The sequence below is a fragment of the Megalops cyprinoides genome, chromosome 4 (assembly GCF_013368585.1).
Source record: "Megalops cyprinoides isolate fMegCyp1 chromosome 4, fMegCyp1.pri, whole genome shotgun sequence".
Taxonomy (NCBI): Eukaryota; Metazoa; Chordata; class Actinopteri; order Elopiformes; family Megalopidae; genus Megalops; species Megalops cyprinoides.
In genome coordinates, this window is record NC_050586.1 from 9,379,372 (window position 1) to 9,394,351 (window position 14,980).

The window sequence follows — 14,980 nt, forward strand, 5'->3', positions numbered from 1 at the left end:
GCCTGGTGCTTACGGGTGCATAGTTGCATTTCAAACCTAAAGCCTGATCCATACTCTCTGCTACTCCTGAGCCTCAGATTCTATTATAGCGGTATCATTCTGCTGTCACCCCACGGATCTCCCCGTGTAGCTAACACGAGGGAGAGGAGATGAGCAGACACAGTCCGGGGAACGTCAGCATCGATTAAAAAAATGGCAATTTCCTGGAGGATTAGAATCGGGCGGTATCGGCTTCACACGATTGGCAGGCATCAGCTGCCAGTCTGCCGACAGCGTGCTGGGGGGAGTACGGGACGCTGGGTAATGGTGTCTTATCTGGAGTGCGGGCTCTCAGACAGCACCATCCATCAGCCGGATCAAGGGGCAGGATATGAGAGCGGGGGCCAGCGAGCTCCGGACATAGCCCTCCCCCCTCCCCACCCCAGCACCTCCTGTTCTCTGATCCTTATCTTCCCAGCAAGCCCATCAGAGCCCTGCATGGGGAACGGAGCTTCAGATCCAAGCCTGCCTCACTGACACCCCCCCCCCAATCTTTTTCCTCCACAATCTTTCATTTCCTCTTTATTCCTGAGCAAACAGCCCCAGCCGCTCCCAGACGCGGTACGCTCAAGCGCTCCCGTTGTCGATGTTGTTGTTGCAAAAAGGGTACGTCCTTCCTCATTAGTCATTTATGAATGCGTGCTCGCATCGCTCCTGAGAACAAAGGGGGGGGTCGCTTTGACGCAGATGCGCAGGTAGCCCCGCGCCAGAGCTGAGGTGGCAGCCGTAATGGGCCCGTCAGCATTCCCGACGAGGCAGGTGGTGCCGGCTGCGAGAGAGACGTCTCATTCAAGCAACACAGAGTACCCTCCTCCCTACTAACATCACGGCATCGGATGGTACTGAGGTACTGAGATACTGGCGGTCAGAAAATGATGCACTGCAGTGATGCGGGCGTAAGACCTTTTCATCTCTTGATCACATCTGCCCTAGAGGTTTGACTGCATGTGTCTTGCACCTTGGTTCTCCATGCCGGAGATAGACTGACAGGAGCTCTCTATGCCTACTAACATCACGTCATCGGATGGTACTGAGGTACTGAGATACTGGCGGTCGGAAAACCACTCTAGAGTGATGTGTATGCTCCTCTATGCTGTGTAGAGGTGACAGTGTATCATAGTGGGTAGGTGCAGGGCTTGTAACTAAAAGGCTGCTGGGTCAATTCCCCACTGGGGCACTACTGCTGTAAGTGCAAGGCACTTAACCGAGAGTTGCCTCAGTCAATATCCAGCTGTATAAGTGGATAACATGTAAAAACTGCAACCTATGTAGTTCTCTCTGGGTAACAGTATCAGACAAACAGGTAGTGGCAGTCAGAAATTTGCCCTACAGTGATGCAAGCGTCAGATGATCACCACTGTCATAGTGGGTGACTGCACACGTCTCGCACCCTGGTAATCCATGCTACAGATGGACTGACAGGGGCTCTCTATGCCTACCAGTGTCACAGTGTTAGACAGGTAGGTAGTGGCAGCCAGAAATCTGCTCTACAGTGATGTTACATTACATTACATTATTGTCATTTAGCAGACACTTTTATCAAGAGCGACTTACATGGGTTACAGTTTTATCCATTTATACAGCTGGATATACAGTAAGTATATATACTGTGTGGACACAGGACCTTTCCATGTCGTGATCATCACTGTCGTAGTGGGTGACTACACGTGTCTCGCACCCTGGTCCTCCTTAAGCAGAATCGGGTGCAATTCTCAGCCCACTGCAGCTGGGCTGGAAATAATTACAGCACGAGTGCTGTGATTGCCGGCCCTTAATCACCACCCATTAATAACACAGCTTTATTGCTATACTTCTCTGCAATGCCCAGCAGATGCTCACTCATAGCTCACCAAGTTCCCATTCCCCACGTCGTGTCACAGAGGAAAAAAAAAGATAAAAATTCGAGACATTTGCCAAAATGCAAAGCGAGGTTCTTTTTTTTTTTGACCCGGACAGAGAAGATGGACGGGTTCGCAGCGACAGAAGATGGATGTCGTTCTCAGAAGCATGCTCCCGGATCGGAACCCGGGGATCGGGAAGGCGTTGCGCGCGAGAGCCGGCGCTGGGTGCTAACGAGGCCGCTGACGTAAAAGAATCCCGGGCGAGATGTTCGCCCTGTCCGGCGCGATGATGAGTGGCCGATCCCCGAGCGAAAATCAATATGAGGAATGAATAGCCTCCCGTCTCCAGGAAAAACAATATCTCAAAATGAATGAGGATCATCGCCGAGCCTGAATCGTAATGAGCGCGGGGTCTGATACAATACCTATGGCGGGGCGCGAGATATTTCACATCTCCGGCGCGATCAAATAAACAGGCTCCTCGGGGTGTCCGATTTGATCTGGCTTGTCTCTCGCGGTCTTATCCCTTCACTGCGCAATCTCACGATGGCTCCTTAGTTTAATATGTTTGTTTGCCCGTCACCGGCCAACTGTCATTTCATGCCTCCGATTAGAAGCAATGCTCGTGTTGTACTGCGAATGCTGGTTGCTACAGATTTCTGCATTTGGTTCCATCCAAGACCAACATGTCCAGACCAACTGATTTGGTTTGTTTATCACAGTAGTAGCCCCAATACCCCCCCCCCCTTCCCTCCACAGCCAGGATTGCTCCAATAGAGACAAACCAGGCTGGGATATTTACTATGTGCAGTAGTGCAGTGCAGTATAAGGACCCCAAAGGTCTTTATCCACAGCCCAGGTGATCCAGGGAGGCAGACTGCTCCCTTCAGCCCCACAAAGGCGTGTGCATCCAAAGGAACAACTCTTCTTCCACCGCTGTCTCCGCAGGTGAAGTCAGACTATGATCAGCTCAGAGAGAACCTTGTCGCTGTGACTCAGGAGAGAGATTCAGCCCTGAGGGAGAAGATCCATCTCCAAGGCAAACTGGAGAACCTAGAGCAGGTGCTAAAGGTAAGCGCACCGCGCGGCTCCACGCTCTGTAACAACAACGTCCGTGGTGAACAAAACTGCGGCGAGGAGGGTGGGGGGAGGCGGGACCGTCAGCTCAGCCAGTGAGTGGGACTGCGGGAACGGCAACAGGCGCCGTGCAAGATGGCAGGCCGAATGCAGCCAATGCCTGGGCAAGGGCAGGAGAGCTGGCAGGTGACATCAGTCAGAGGGGGCCTGCTGACTCGCTGTCTGAGGGTAGGGAAGCCCAGCTTCTCATCCAGTGGTCTCTCAGGAGCCTGTGCAGGTTGCCACAGCCAGACATGACTGGAATTTGCCGAGATGCTCAGCCAGGGGTAGTATGTTCTGCGGATGCGGGCTGCAGTATCACTGCGGCCACTTGGTCCCCCAGACAATTCAGATACATGGTCTGCACTAGGACAGCCATGTACGAGGAGAAGAGGAGCACCACTTGTTCCATGTTCCAATTACATTATTTATGTGCTCAGCAGACAGCCTTTTCCTAAGTGACTGACACGGCAGTGCATTTTACACTGAGGGCAAGAAGGGCCTTGATTAGGCTGCTGACATTTAATCATTCGAGAATTCTGTGTCATGTTTGTTTCAGGAAACTAATTGCATGCCCATGACCAATTCATTACTATGCAAATGATCTATCCCAAACCCTCGGTGAGCACAACTGAGACACCAGAGCCTACGAGATGCCCGTTCATTGTATGGGGGCGTGTAGTGTGTGTGTGTTTCTGTGTGTGTGTGTGCGTGTGTGCGTGTGTGTGTGTGTGTGTGTGCGTGTGTGTGTGTGTGTGTGTTTGCTTGTGTGTGTGTTTGTGTATATGTGTGTGAGTGCTTAAGTTGTTATTCACAAAGGTAAATGCCTGTCACAGCAGCTAAGCTCATCCTAAGCTCCCCTTCCCATTATAACTATTGTTTCAGGTTTGTGAAACAGTGTTAATAATGGAAACTCTGCAGTGATCTCCATTGGAATCATTTCTCAAAAAGGGTTCATCTCAGTAGAGATGTTACTATTTATAAAGCGCACAGCTGGAAGCATAGTTAAAATGTTATAGCACCAAGTCACATCTTTCTAAAAAAAAAAACAAAGAACAGATAGTATTAGAAACAAAAAAAAAAACATTCCCCAAGTGAAAATCCTATAATTGGTGTGAACCTCGGTGTCAGTTCACAGTCCTGGAACAGAATATTATGTGAATTTTAGCCAGTGCTGTTATCCAGTTACACTGCAAATCACACACTTATTTTAGATATTGTTTTTTCATTCCTCAAGAGAGGAAGAGAGTCAGATTTTTTTTTCCTTTTCAGAAAAATCTGCGAGGCTTGCAAGCCATGTTATTTATCTAAATGAGTGAGATTAATATCTGAAAGTGGTGGGAATTAAGAGACATTTATGACTGAAGAGTGTTGGTTTCCCTACAGTGAACCAAACAGTCAACTCACCAACATGAAAGTGGTGAAAGTGTTGATGCTACAGTCATTGCCCATGCTCTCTGTGTTAAACATCAAAGGAGCAAACACTAATATTCAGCAAGAGGCAGCAATTAGTGAACAGCAAATAAGAAAAGAAAAGGTGCATCTCTGGTCCTTAAAGCTACAGGCCACAACAAGGTGACATTAAATGCAAGTCCACTCAGTTTAGTTGTTACCTGAAAGTTGTTGCAGTACATGCTCGCTTAATGTTTATTCAGCATGTCAAACAATTCAAGGAGGAATAACAAAAAAATAGATAAAGGATCATTATTCTGGAGATATGTCATTTACATCCATCTTGTACCTTCTTTATTCCTGGGGGAACAATTGGAATATTTTCTGGGGTCCTGACTGGCTCAGCCGGGTTAAGGTGCGTGTGCTGTCCCCTTACATCATTAATCCAAACATTTGCTGCTTTCATTATCAGTCACCACTTTAATGACATGGTGCAATGCTGAGGGTTGTTTCTAAGAGAAAGGTTAGCCCACTCAGCACTCAGAATCCACCGCCCCCCATCCACCCCCACCCCCACCCCCACCCCCATGTGTGAATGATTCTCCGAGGGGATAGCTGGATGAGTCATGATGCTGCCGCCCAGCTATTCTGCAGATGCCAGTCAAACAGCCTGATGATGGCCTGGTAGCCCCTCATTATGACATCATAAGCAGTGGTCCAGCGGCTCTGGGAAGGTATCCTCCCCCTTGCTCTTTGCATGCACTCAGTTGTTTTTCAGAGTCCCTTCCTGCAATCATCTCGCCCCCGTGACCCCGAAACCAAAACGAGTCCATCGTTGATGGAAATTTCTAAACCGAGGCCTTTAAACATACTTGGCGTTACGTTCTTCTCAGGGATGATCGATGCGGATGGAAAAGATTATGAGCGCGAGACTGCCCCACCCATCGGAGTTCTGCCGATTGCAGTACGCTGTGTTGAGGCTGGAGTTTTCATCTGACAGGTGCTACCACGTACTGTACCGCAAAGCTTCGCACCTCCCCTGTCGAAAGCCACCCTGAACACACCTGCGATGTGTCGTAGGGTGTGTGAGAGCAGCAGCACTGACCCTGTGAACCACACACCGGCGCCAGCCTCCACTGTGTGAGGCTGTGTGGGAGGGCCCAGGACACTCATCCCACTAATAATCCTCTGCCCAACTGTGTGTTGCCTTCCAGTGCCTTGGGAGAGGAGTGAGACCTGCAGCTGTGACTGGCTAGGAAGATTGGAGTTTATACCTCCTGCCCCCCCCCCACCCCCCCAACCACCCAAACCCCTCCTCCCCTCCTCCCTGTGTTACATTAATAAGGTACCACTATATCTGCATCCACGGTTTCCCCTCCTCTCCTTATGAATGCCTTTTTCCTCGGCTTTGCCTCCACTGCCACACCCTTTAATGGCTTGCCGCCACACAGCACGTAACAAAGTGCCCCCCCCCCCCCCCCCCCAGTGGATGAATGTGGATGCGCATGCTGGGATGAGGTGCTGGTTCTGGGGGGGTGCAGCTGATCACCAATAAGAATGATGACCCTTTCCTTATACAAAGCTTGGGACTGCTAATGATAATTAAGACTGTGTCCTAACAGCATGAGGTCAACTCCCAGCCTTGCTATTCTTTTTCTTCTTAACCATAATGCTTAGATTTATGTTTCTGATCATGTTAAAACAGAACCTTTGCATTTCAGGGATAAGGACAAAAAAGTTAAATTTTTTTAGTACTTATTCCTTTTACGTTGGAAGGTTGGGCATTTGATTTTCGGGCTTCAAGGCCTTGCATTCAATCTTCCATTTGTATGGCTTTACTTACCATGGGAGGCCACTAACAATGAAGTAGGCTGTGGAGTTTGTGCACCCTTTCAGCGTAACTAAAACCTCAGTATTGATCAAACAGAGCCAGCAATGCTTAAGGTAAACCTCTTAAAAAGGCCTCTGAGAAAAGGCTTTATTTTGTTGCGACAAAGAGGGACAGCAAACTTTACAAGCTGCTGAAGCTTTTGATGAGCTCAGCAAAGCGTCTCCAGTCCTTTTCTGTGTGCCCCATTCAGAGATGCATTCAATACCCAGGTGTTCAGTCATGTTTGCTGACAATTTCTTTTTTATTTCTGTCTGTTCGCCGCTGCATTTTTTTTTTTTTGGGGGGGTGGGGGGGGGCAACTTCAAAAGGCTATGGTGACTAGTTATAGCTTAGGGGGACATTTTTTTGTGGTGTGCTGTACAATTTAAGTTTCAATTCAGTCAATTCAAGAAATGCACTGGAATTCAATTAATGAGTTGAAAATTACCCTTAATTGTCTATGAGAAGCTTTGAATTTGTGAATTGAATTTCAGTTTGTTTCAATGAAATGACTAACTTGAAATAGAATTGAGCCCACCTCTGCTAAATGTCAGGAAATTGTTTGAATAGCATTGTACAAAGAGCTCCCTTTGACCGTTCACCTTCTTGAATGCCTCTCTGTTTAATCTGAGACCAGGATCCTGACCAAATGCACTCAGAAATGAAAAGTAAGGCCCAGCATGTGTGGACACAGAAACGCCGGCAACGCTGCCCCTCCAGGATGCCTTCTGTTGGAGCCGAGGGGTGGGAACTGTGGACAGGGGAAGGGAGACGGGGGTCAGAGTACTGGAGATGCGAGGGTCCTTTTTTCGGGGTCACAGGTTGACTAATGCCTGCTGTTCTGTCCCCCCCCCTCTCCTCCAGCATATGCGAGAGGCTGCGGAGAGGAGGCAGCAGCTAGAGTTGGAGCATGAGCAAGCCTTGGCTGTTCTCAATGCAAAACAACAGGAGATTGACCTTCTGCAGAAGGTAAGGTCCACCTCACTGCACCAGAACCACTCTGTTGGGGTGGGGGGTGGGGGGGAATCAGGGGAACTATTTCAAATTCAGTGGCCATTGTGTAAGCGCCTGCTCAAACCCGTAGCTCAGGGTTAGCTCACCCAGGGGTGTTCCAAGTTCACACACAAGGGTTATTCAAGGTTTGCTTCAGAAACTACTTAATCCTTCCACACGAACACACTCAATTACATAATTTTATCAATAATTAACCAGCTAAGTGAGTGAATTAGCTTGACCCCTTGCTTGAGGTGCCTAGCCTTTCGCTGTTCAGAAAGGGCAGGAATATCTGCAGCACTGTGGCACTCTGTGCCCAGGGTTTGGCGCCTTCGACCCGCTCCGCAGTCCGGAGCCATAAAGCTGTCAGTGACACACTCATGGAGTAGGGATTATGAGCGAGCGGGGCTGAATGTTTGTGCAGCTCGCTGAAACGCGGGTTCTGAAGATTTGACATTTCGTCTGCGTCTTCTGAAAAGGAGAGGTACGACAAGGAAACGGAGCAATTACGGGAGAGTATAAGCACAGCTCCCGAGAGAGCACCTCAAACGGCAGCTTCGTCTCGCTCGCAGAACTGAAGGGGAAGTCATCGGCTCCAGAGCCCGTGTTTCTCTACAGGAACCAGTTGTAATTTCCTCTAACATTTGCTGTGAGTTAGAGGAGAGGAGGCTGTCTTTTTTTCTCATTAGCATTAGAGTATTTCACTACGGCTCGCTTTTTCCTTTGGAGACAAAAGGGGATGCTTTTTTTTTTCTTCTTCCTCTTAAATTAATCGCTTGTATGGTGGTTGCGTGAAATTAGAAGTACGACAGATGCTATCTTAGCCATGTGGAACAGAATTTTTCTTAACAGATGTTCTGAGTCAAATCAAATAAACCAGGGTACATTATGTTCTGTTTTACATTTTATACAGAGCCTTTAGTATAGTATAGCCAAGTCTCCTGGAATAAATTTAATGTAGACAAAACTGCAGCGTCACGGTTTTCTTTTGTGACTTAATAAGGGTTTTTCAGGGACAGACCCATGCAAATGGTCCACACTACTTCAAACATGCGTCGAGCTCGAAGCCTCTGTACCAGCTTGCTGTGATAGTCATTTTGTCATTGATCCAATCTAATTGGTTTGACATTGTTAGAAGCTTCACAGCTTGTGAATCTGCCTCTGTCATCAGCAGCGACGCTCCAGCAAACTCTTGATTCCATTAATTTGTCGTCATCACAGAGCTGTGGAACAGGAAATTAGAATCCATTAAGTTCATCACGCAGCCATGGTCGCGAGCATAACCAGTTTATCTAGTGTGACCTGGCACAAAGAGGCTGTCTCTCTGACTCCAAAATGCCTGTTCAGAACCAGCAGACTCCAGATGGGCTTTAACCCCTAACTTTATGGAAGTTGCGGTAGATCATTTTCCCCATACCACTTAGTCATGTGACTGTTGAGGACAGGTGTAGCTCTGTTTGAGACCAGGTAGAGGGTTGAATGTTGGTTCTGTTGCCAAAAGCCTGTCCTGTTTGGGCTTTCTTAGAATCTCTCAAGTGTGACGGTCCGCAGTGACGTGCAATGCACAGGTTGTCAGATCAATCAGCCTTCTTCCCCTGCCCCCCCCTTACCCCTAATCCAGCACCCCATCACCCTCCACACCTCACGCCCCGAGTCTGTCATCCATCTCCCTTAACGAGCATGTGGAGTGATTCACACGATCACTGCCTTCTACCTAGCCCGACTCGCACCCAGAAGTGCTGCTGATCAATGCTTCTTATTATCACTCTCAGTCACCAAGGAGGCTGATTTATGCCGTAATGTAATGCGGTGCCCATCCCTGGCTGGGCCCAGAGCTATCCCGCAGCCAGGTGGTCTGCGGGGTCCAGTGTAGCCGAAGCCCCGCTCCGAGGTGGAAGCTCTAGTGTGCATCGTCAGGAGGAGAGAGAGAAAAAGACAGGCTATGATTAACCCTTTTGCATGTAAGTTCTACAATATTTCCAACTGCCCCCTAGCGTGGCTTATTTCAGCTCATGCACACCTGCTGTTTTAGAATTTGGTTACAACATCAGTATTTTAATAACTCACGGATTATTAAACTTCTCATCATTTTCACTGCTGCATTTGCTATACTTTCTAACATTAGATCATTGTTTCCTCAAAGCTAACATTAGCTAGAATTTTTCGGATTTGGGAGTCAGAACTGTGTTATGCTGCTTATGTTGCAACTTATGTTAAATAATCACTTGCATTTTTGAATCATTTGCGTCACTTGTAAGTAGCCATTCTAATCTAGTGTTCTAATGACACTTGTTTGACTGTAAATTGCAGGGAGTCAGGGACCACTCTAGAATGATCGCTGCCATTTGACCATATGCGCGAAAGGGTTAAACAAGGTTCTTCCCTCTTTTGCTCCTCAAAGTGGACATTTCATTCTGAAGCCATTTCACAATTTCCAGAACCATCACCTAGGATATTCCTCATCCTGACATGGTGAAAGACAACATGTATTGTGAAGGACAGGGAGATGTTGCTGGCAGAGCCAAGGTGGTAATTGTGTTTTTCTCTCTGTCTTGAACCTCGTTTGAGGATCCTCCCGTCTTACAAGCAAAGCAGAAAATGAGACTCGCCTCGTGTCCCTTATTTAATGACATGACCCCGTTTTCACTCTGGATGTTTTCCAAAATAAAAAAATAAAAAGGATGTGCAGTCATTGACAGAACCTGCCACGTCTTGTTAAAAAAATTCTAATAAAAAAAAAAAAACAGCGCATTCGATCGCGATCTTTGCTGTTCTCGTTTCTTTATGCTGCTTCTGTAATTATTTTAATGACATGTAAATGATGACATTTATATAATTGTGACTCCGCCTCTCTCTGCGTTGCAAAGGCTCAGGTTGAAGCTAAGAAGGAGCATGAGGGAGCAGTCCATCTATTAGAGGTGAGTCCAGGAGGGTTGGGGGAGTTTGGGTGTGCGTATGTGTGTGCTTGTGTGTATTGGGGAGAGGGGGAGGGGGAAGGGGGAAAGTGGGAGGGGGCATGTGAATTAAGCAGCAGTTGGGATGCATGCTGCTGAAGGCCGTATACCAGAGACTGCATGTCCCTCTGCCAAAGCTCTTTTACACTTACGGCTGGGTCTGCTAAACAGTGAAGCGCAAGAGAACCTAGCGACCAGACTGACAGAAAAGAGTCAAGTAACGCTAACAGATAGTTAGTTTACCAGCCATCATTCCAGAAGGCAGGGATGGCTAATTCAGATGTGCCAGCTTTCACTTTACTTTAGCATTTTCTGAGAACAGATGTCCAAGTGGCTACATGGGTAGCAGTTGCACATTCTAAAAACTGTGCATCCAGTGTGTTGCAAGATGGGGTGAATTGATTATGTATTTTGTCATTGTCTGCAAATTGGCACAGTTTAAGGGCAGAGCATTTCTGTTTTTCATTTTCATCAAGTATTGCTTGGCTTTCTTTCTCATTTTCCAAAGAACTCCTTAGCATGGCTACCTGGACATGGAGTACTGCATGCCATTATTAAGAATTTCATTGACCCAACTGAAAAATATAAAGAGTTCATGTTAGATAATTGTATAGAAAACAAATTCAGACACTTCTAAAGCATGAAAGCTTTCTGAGGCATTAATCACGTTGTTCATGTACCACTGAAATATTTAATGGATTTCTGCAGGATTTTTAGCAGGGGCAAAAGAAGAATTTGGTCCTTCAGAAAAATTTGGGTCGTTCGTAATTTGCATATGAAAACCTATATTTCGAAAACAAACAAATTTTGTGAATAACGAATTTCATAGCAACAGCCAAGCTTTTCTTTTCCCCCTTCTGAGCTGTGTTCTTGCTTACATAGACCTTCATAATTCTCGTTGCCTAAACTATGTTTGGTTGATAAGTAAATATTTTCTATTTTATTTTAGCATTTATCTTTATAAGCTATATATCCATATCTCATATTGTTTAAGTTATTTTGCATGACCAATTGAAAATCGTTTAATTTCTCTTATTGTTTTAAAGATGTGTAAGAGTTTGAGTGTTCATATTTGTAATTGTGCTTTAATTTCTTTTCTTACATCTCTTGTTGCTGTGTTATCGCTGTGTGTTTTATATACAGAACCACTTGGACAGCATGCAGGTATTTCAGAATTGTTTTTTTCCCTAACATTTTCATTTCTCTATATGTAAAAAAACTGGACAAATTCCCCCAGTTTATTAAAGCTTTCCTGGAGATGGATGCCTCATGAAGTTTTTAGAAAACAAAATATTGGAATTATTTTAATGCTTTGCTAATGTTATGCAGTCATTTTTGTTTCACCATTTTTTTATTTGTCAATGGTTTGTCATTATAAGCTTAATTTATTTTGGGGGATATGGTGATTTGTGTTATTGTTTTAATGATATTACTTTATTCAAGAACTGAAAAAAAAAAAACATGTCACAAAATTTACCATGGCAGAACAAAAGACCATTCTGGCCGCAAGGTATGGACCGACATTTGTGACGTAACCTTGTTCAGTGTTGTTGTGTGTCTTGGCACTGTACGTGTCCTTCACACACAGATGGCAAGAGCAGAAACAACTTTCAGTTCTTGAATGCGGTACATGCGAGGTCTGTGCATACCGTTATGAGACAGCGCGCTTCACCCAGCCAGCATTGAGTCACGCATGCCGATATGAAGTACACCGCATTAGCTGATTCCAGTGCCAACCAAGACATACAGCATTATGTGTACCAGGAGTCCCTGCTTAGGGGGCATTGCAAACAGTAGCACAGCTTTCTTCAGTCTTAGGGGTGCATCATTTCTACACTGTGGGAGTTACATTGTATATCTAGATTATTTTCCATTTTGTGTATGACAATTACATTTTATCGCACCATTCACCAGGATTTCTTATGTGTGAATGATGCACCTCATATGATAGCATGATCTGGAAACAACCATTTAATGCATCAGGAGTGAGACAGAAACAATTGGAAACACAATATATTTTTGTGAGACTTGACAACTTAGCCTTTGTGCTAGTCATTCCCAGGAACCTATTTGTCATGCCAATTTCCAAATTCTGTGTTTTGCAGCTACCACCTGATAAGGTGCAAGGGGTTTGGTACAAAAAGACCTTAAAGAAAAAGGAATGTTAGAGGAGGAAATATATGATATCACATCTGCCTCCTCTCCTATTAAAAAGATATGAGGCATTGGAGGGATACACCCAGTTTGCCACAGAAGCACACACACTCACTGTTTCCTTGCCAACGTTTTTTTCTATAGGGAGTTGCCCACTTTAGTGAGCCTTTTTTAGTCTTTTATGGACAAAGTTTGCTACTGATGTAGTTCATTTTAAATTAAATTTCAATCCAAGCCAATTAATAATTTTAATTGCCTTGAATTGTTATAGTGGCAAAACAGACTGTTCTTACCAGTGAAAAGAGGCAAAATGAGAGAAGTTGTTCTCTGAATGCACGTGCCATGAATGATTTAAGAACACCTTAAAGAGCCCTGTGCACTTCTCCCTGGTTGTTTTATAACCAGAGGGACTTCCACTGCTTGAATACTGTAGCTTTACCTCAGTCGGTCTGGTGGGCTTTCTCCCGAGGTAGCGTTGCATGCGCTGGGCATGTGTTTTACGAGGTCGCTATTTGTTATACACTGGGTGATCTTTGATGGTAATTTTCTAGCCTCGGTGCTAATGTACCAAGCCATTGAATCATGCGTGGAGATTGGAAAGGTCACCCCTCTTGTAATGGCATGCTCACGCACTGCAGAACAGCAGCTCGTTTGCATGGAAATCACCCAAAAAGCTCAAACAAATGCTGGATAAAATGAGAAGTTTCCTCCCCCCCCCCAACAAACGCAGCCAACCGATTCCTTCAAAGTGGCACCATCCAGGATACAGGAAGTGACCACTGTGGACGGAGCAGGGTGGTCTGTAATCTGATTTATGTAGGTGGGCACCCCCAAAATTCATTCTAACAGTGACACATAATTACTTTTTATGAGTGCATAGTTTTGATATTTTTGAGGTCCTTGTACAGTAGTAGACATTTAACACGTTTGGACTTTGTGAGCACATTTCAGGTACTTGTATGCCATGACAGGACTGTTAGTTTCCAAGCCAGACCTACACACATTACATTATTGCCATTTTACGTTACACTGGCAGATCACAATGTTAAGATAAATCCAACAAGCACAAATATGCGATGTGTTTGGCAAACATTTACATCTTTGTGTGTGGAAGAGAAGATTAGATATACATGAGAGTGGGCATTAAGTTATAAGTGTTCGTTGTTAGAAATAAAGTAATCTAAGTTTAATGTAGACAGTGATTGCTATGTGATTGCTATACTTTAATATTCAAATTGATACATTCTCCCCACACAGTGAAAGGCAGAGGACATTGTCCTTTTAACTGGGATTACAGTTAGGTATTGGAATATGAAAAAAAATCCAGCCATTGTTTGCTTTATATTACCCGACAGCTCCCTGGTATTAACCTTGGCCCTAACCTTCTTGTAGTGGTGAAACACAATAAGGAAAGGCAGGGCTGCCATCAATATAGAAAATCCCAGCTGTCTGACGGTTTGGAGTCAGCGGGCTGCGGGGATTCATAGGATAAGGGATTAGGCGGGCAAATGTGTGAGCACAATGTGAACAAGACCGACACCACCCAGCTAATATCTCACAGATATAGAACAATGACTTCCCAATCAAATCCCCTGATCGACTTTTCAGTATTGCATTTCTTTGTAGCCTCTTGGAGCCTCTTAGACAAGAGTAGACACCCTGTCTCCCGGTAACCAAGGCACACGAGGCAGGCCAGTGACGTAAGCCGCAGACCCCAAAATCAATCATTATGGAAAATAATGGACGCCTGGAGTCTTGTAGTAGGCCCTCACTCTTATCTCCCCTAAAGCAGGCCAGTGAGTGGGAGGCCTGCTCCTCTCATAAAACCAAGGACCTGACTGCATGATTAAATACTGTTATTAATTACTATTGCAGGCTCTTTAATTTATTTATTTTTTGTAAAACTCACGATGACTCTTGCCTTTATTTTATTATGTCTTTGCATTGAAGTTGAGGAGCATTCCCCGCGCTTTGAACACAGTGCAGTTTTTGGTATGCATACCTCCTCTTAGCAAGAGGCAGCTCTATAGCCTCATGTGCAGTAACTGTAGACTTGCATGCGATCAGCGTACTGCCGATAGATTAGATGTAAACAGTTTTATTTATATCTGGAAATGTACTGCCTATGCATTAGCAATTTTTCTGCACTTTCTGTTAGATCAGATTCAGGCTTTCAGTCTCTTAAATCTAGCGTACTTTGATGTGTTTTTGTAGTGTTGACCTATGACTGCTGCTTAGCAAGCTAAGTGCGTAGTGGCATATGCATCTGGGGGGTGGGTGTGTCTGATGGTTCCCAGTGAAAACCGCCCCCCTCTGTTATGTCCCTGTGTCTGCGGCAGGCCAAAGTCAGAGAGCTGGAGGAGAAATGCAGAACGCAGAGTGAGCAATTCAATCTCCTGTCCAAAGAGCTGGAGAAATTCCGCCTGCAGGCGGGGAAGTTTGATATACTGAGCACCAACCCGCTGACCGTGTCAGAATCCCCCGGGTCCCCCAACAAGTCCCTGTCCCAACTCCTCAACGGACTGGCCGCCCCCTCTGGGAAAGGTGAGCCTAGCTTTCTCTCCTCTCAACTCATCAATACTGGGATTTATACTTACAGTACCGATCAGAAGTCTGGACAC

The 14,980-nt window shown here is 45.6% G+C and overlaps 1 protein-coding gene across 19 annotated transcripts in view; it reads left to right on the forward strand.

The window, feature by feature from the left end:
• Window positions 1–14,980, forward strand: part of rimbp2 (RIMS binding protein 2) — a 132,277-nt gene that overhangs the window by 80,381 nt on the left and 36,916 nt on the right. For 13 of the 19 annotated variants that reach the window (XR_005004911.1, XM_036526060.1, XM_036526065.1 and 10 more), the window contains 6 exons: window positions 2,829–2,951; window positions 7,123–7,227; window positions 10,119–10,169; window positions 11,349–11,369; window positions 14,310–14,351; window positions 14,699–14,903. Coding sequence is in view for 18 of the 19 variants with exons in the window: in XM_036526060.1 (XP_036381953.1) it covers window positions 2,829–2,951; window positions 7,123–7,227; window positions 10,119–10,169; window positions 11,349–11,369; window positions 14,310–14,351; window positions 14,699–14,903 (547 nt within the window). In the remaining variant the exon portion in view is untranslated. The remainder of the gene's footprint in view (window positions 1–2,828; window positions 2,952–7,122; window positions 7,228–10,118; window positions 10,170–11,348; window positions 11,370–14,309; window positions 14,352–14,698; window positions 14,904–14,980) is intronic. The other 6 variants (XM_036526064.1, XM_036526075.1, XM_036526076.1 and 3 more) reach the window with 2 other exon arrangements.